This window comes from Polyodon spathula, chromosome 45, assembly GCF_017654505.1.
Source record: "Polyodon spathula isolate WHYD16114869_AA chromosome 45, ASM1765450v1, whole genome shotgun sequence".
Taxonomy (NCBI): Eukaryota; Metazoa; Chordata; class Actinopteri; order Acipenseriformes; family Polyodontidae; genus Polyodon; species Polyodon spathula.
The window spans coordinates 1,519,273-1,521,772 of record NC_054578.1 but is presented as its reverse complement, the minus strand read 5'-3'; the positions used below and the strand labels follow the sequence as shown (position 1 = coordinate 1,521,772).

The window sequence follows — 2,500 nt, the reverse complement described above, 5'->3', positions numbered from 1 at the left end:
GAGAGGCTCAGGGGCAGGGAGAGGCTCAGGGTGAGGGAGAGGCTCAGGGTGAGGGAGAGGCTCAGGGGCTGGGAGAGGCTCAGGGTGAGGGAGAGGCTCGGGCTGGGAGAGGCTCAGGGGCTGGGAGAGGCTCAGGGGGAGGGAGAGGCTCAGGGCTGGGAGAGGCTCAGGGTGAGGGAGGGGCTCGGGCTGGGGAGGCTGGGAGAGAGGGGGACGGGCTGGGAGAGGCTCGGGCTGGGAGAGGCTCAGGGGGTGGGAGAGGCTCAGGGTGAGGGAGGGGCTCGGGCTGGGAGAGGCTCAGGGTGAGGGAGAGGCTCAGGGTGCTGGGAGAGGCTCAGGGTGAGGGAGAGGCTCAGGGGCTGGGAGAGGCTCAGGGTGAGGGAGAGACTCAGGGTGAGAGAGAGGCTCAGGGGCTGGGAGAGGCTCAGGGTGAGGGAGAGACTCAGGGTGAGGGAGAGGCTCAGGGTGAGAGAGAGGCTCAGGGGGAGGGAGAGGCTCAGGGTGAGGGAGAGGCTCAGGGTGAGGGAGAGGCTCAGGGTGAGGGAGAGGCTCAGGGTGAGGGAGAGGCTCAGGGTGAGAGAGAGGCTCAGGGTGAGGGAGAGGCTCAGGGTGAGAGAGAGGCTCAGGGGGTGGGAGAGGCTCAGGGTGAGGGAGAGGCTCAGGGTGAGGGAGAGGCTCAGGGCTGGGAGAGGCTCAGGGTGAGGGAGAGGCTCAGGGTGAGAGAGAGGCTCAGGGTGAGGGAGAGGCTCAGGGTGAGAGAGAGGCTCAGGGTGAGGGAGAGGCTCAGGGTGAGAGAGAGGCTCAGGGTGAGGGAGAGGCTCAGGGTGAGAGAGAGGCTCAGGGTGAGAGAGAGGCTCAGGGTGAGGGAGAGGCTCAGGGTGAGGGAGAGGCTCAGGGTGAGGGAGAGGCTCAGGGTGAGGGAGAGGCTCAGGGTGAGGGAGAGGCTCAGGGGCTGGGAGAGGCTCAGGGTGAGGGAGAGGCTCAGGGGCTGGGAGAGGCTCAGGGTGAGAGAGAGGCTCAGGGTGAGGGAGAGGCTCAGGGGCTGGGCAACTGAAGTGGACGTAAGACATATCGGTGAGCGGAGATAATCATGCTCTTTCTCAGATCCCCGACTCGGAACATGAGGGCGAGGCGTCCCCCTCGCGGCGCCACCACGGCACAGCGGGTGAAGATCAGCGTCTCGGCCCGCCTGTTGGCCTGCGCTGTCTTCATGAAGATGCAGCCCAGCATCACCGCGTTGATCAGCAGACCCGCGATGTTCTGAATAATCAGAACCAGCAGTGCCAGCGGGCACTCCTCCGTCACCATGCGCTGCCCAATGGATTCAGCTCCTGGTATTCGACTCTCCTCTCTCTCTCAGTCGTCATCGCTCTGCGTCTCTCTCCTCTCTCTGACTCTTAGTCATCCCGCTGAGAGAGGAGAGAGAGAGATGAGAGGGGGAGAGAGGAGAGAAGAGAGAATACATCTGCGCTCTCTGCCGTCTCGCTGCCTCTCTCTGGGTCAGACGCGCTCGCTGATCCGCTAGCGCTGGTGCGGTCTGATCCAGTCCTGCTTTCACTAGGAGTTTAATAATCAGACTCCCGCTGCACAGCGGTGTGATCCAGTCCTGCTTTCACTAGGAGTTTAATAATCAGACTCCCGCTGCACAGCAGTGTGATCCAGTCCTGCTTTCACTAGGAGTTTAATAATCAGACTCACGCTGCACAGCCGATCATCTACTCGTCACACTTATCCTAGGGGTCTGAGGACGAAGATCGATCTGCTCTCCGCGCGCTGTATCGCGTCGTGCTCTCGTACGTTAGGTCAGACGAACCTAGGTCATGACGCCTATCCGCAAAAAACTCAAATTATTAGTATTAGTCTGAGGGACTCGAACGCTCATCCGTCTCGTCCTCTCATCCGACGAGTTCGACCTTCTCCTCGTCTCCTTTGGCCTGCTCTTCTGACCTTAGGTGTGGACTCCGAACGCTCTCTCCTCGCTCTCAGCACTGGGGGCTGATTCCCAGAGCTGTGGATCCCACAGAAGAAACCTGGACTGGATCACGCTGCTGTGCGATAGGAGTCTGATTCCCAGCGCTGTGGATCTCACAGTGAAACCTGGACTGGACCACACTGCTGTGCAATAGGAGTCTGATTCCCAGCCCTGTGGATCTCACAGTGAAACCTGGACTGGATCACACTGCTGTGCAATAGGAGTCAGATTCCCAGCCCTGAGGAAGATTCAGTGATTGCTGGACTGGATCACATTGCTGTGCTGTGCAATAGTAAGTGTGAGACGACTCCGGACGTTATCCTGCTCAAACTCTGGCCACTCTGTCCTGACCTAGTGGTGATCCGCGTTATCTCCAGCCTAATCTCTCTTCTTACCTATAGTGTCACACTTTGGACCTGGACCTAGTGTTCGACCGTTACTCTCGTATAAACTAGGTCGCGACCAGCCTTCCTAAGCCTGGCAGACTAGACTCTTGTGGACGTGAGTGACCACCTTTCTCCTGTCCGC

General features: G+C 60.0%; 1 protein-coding gene across 1 annotated transcript in view; it reads right to left on the bottom strand.

The window, feature by feature from the left end:
- The window catches only part of LOC121306007 (ATP-sensitive inward rectifier potassium channel 11-like), a gene marked incomplete at its 3' end in the record, with an annotated part of 9,706 nt that overhangs the window by 1,835 nt on the left and 5,371 nt on the right, over positions 1–2,500 (bottom strand). The window contains exon 4 of the mRNA XM_041237743.1: positions 1,069–1,328. Within this exon, the coding sequence (XP_041093677.1) occupies positions 1,069–1,328 (260 nt within the window). The remainder of the gene's footprint in view (positions 1–1,068; positions 1,329–2,500) is intronic.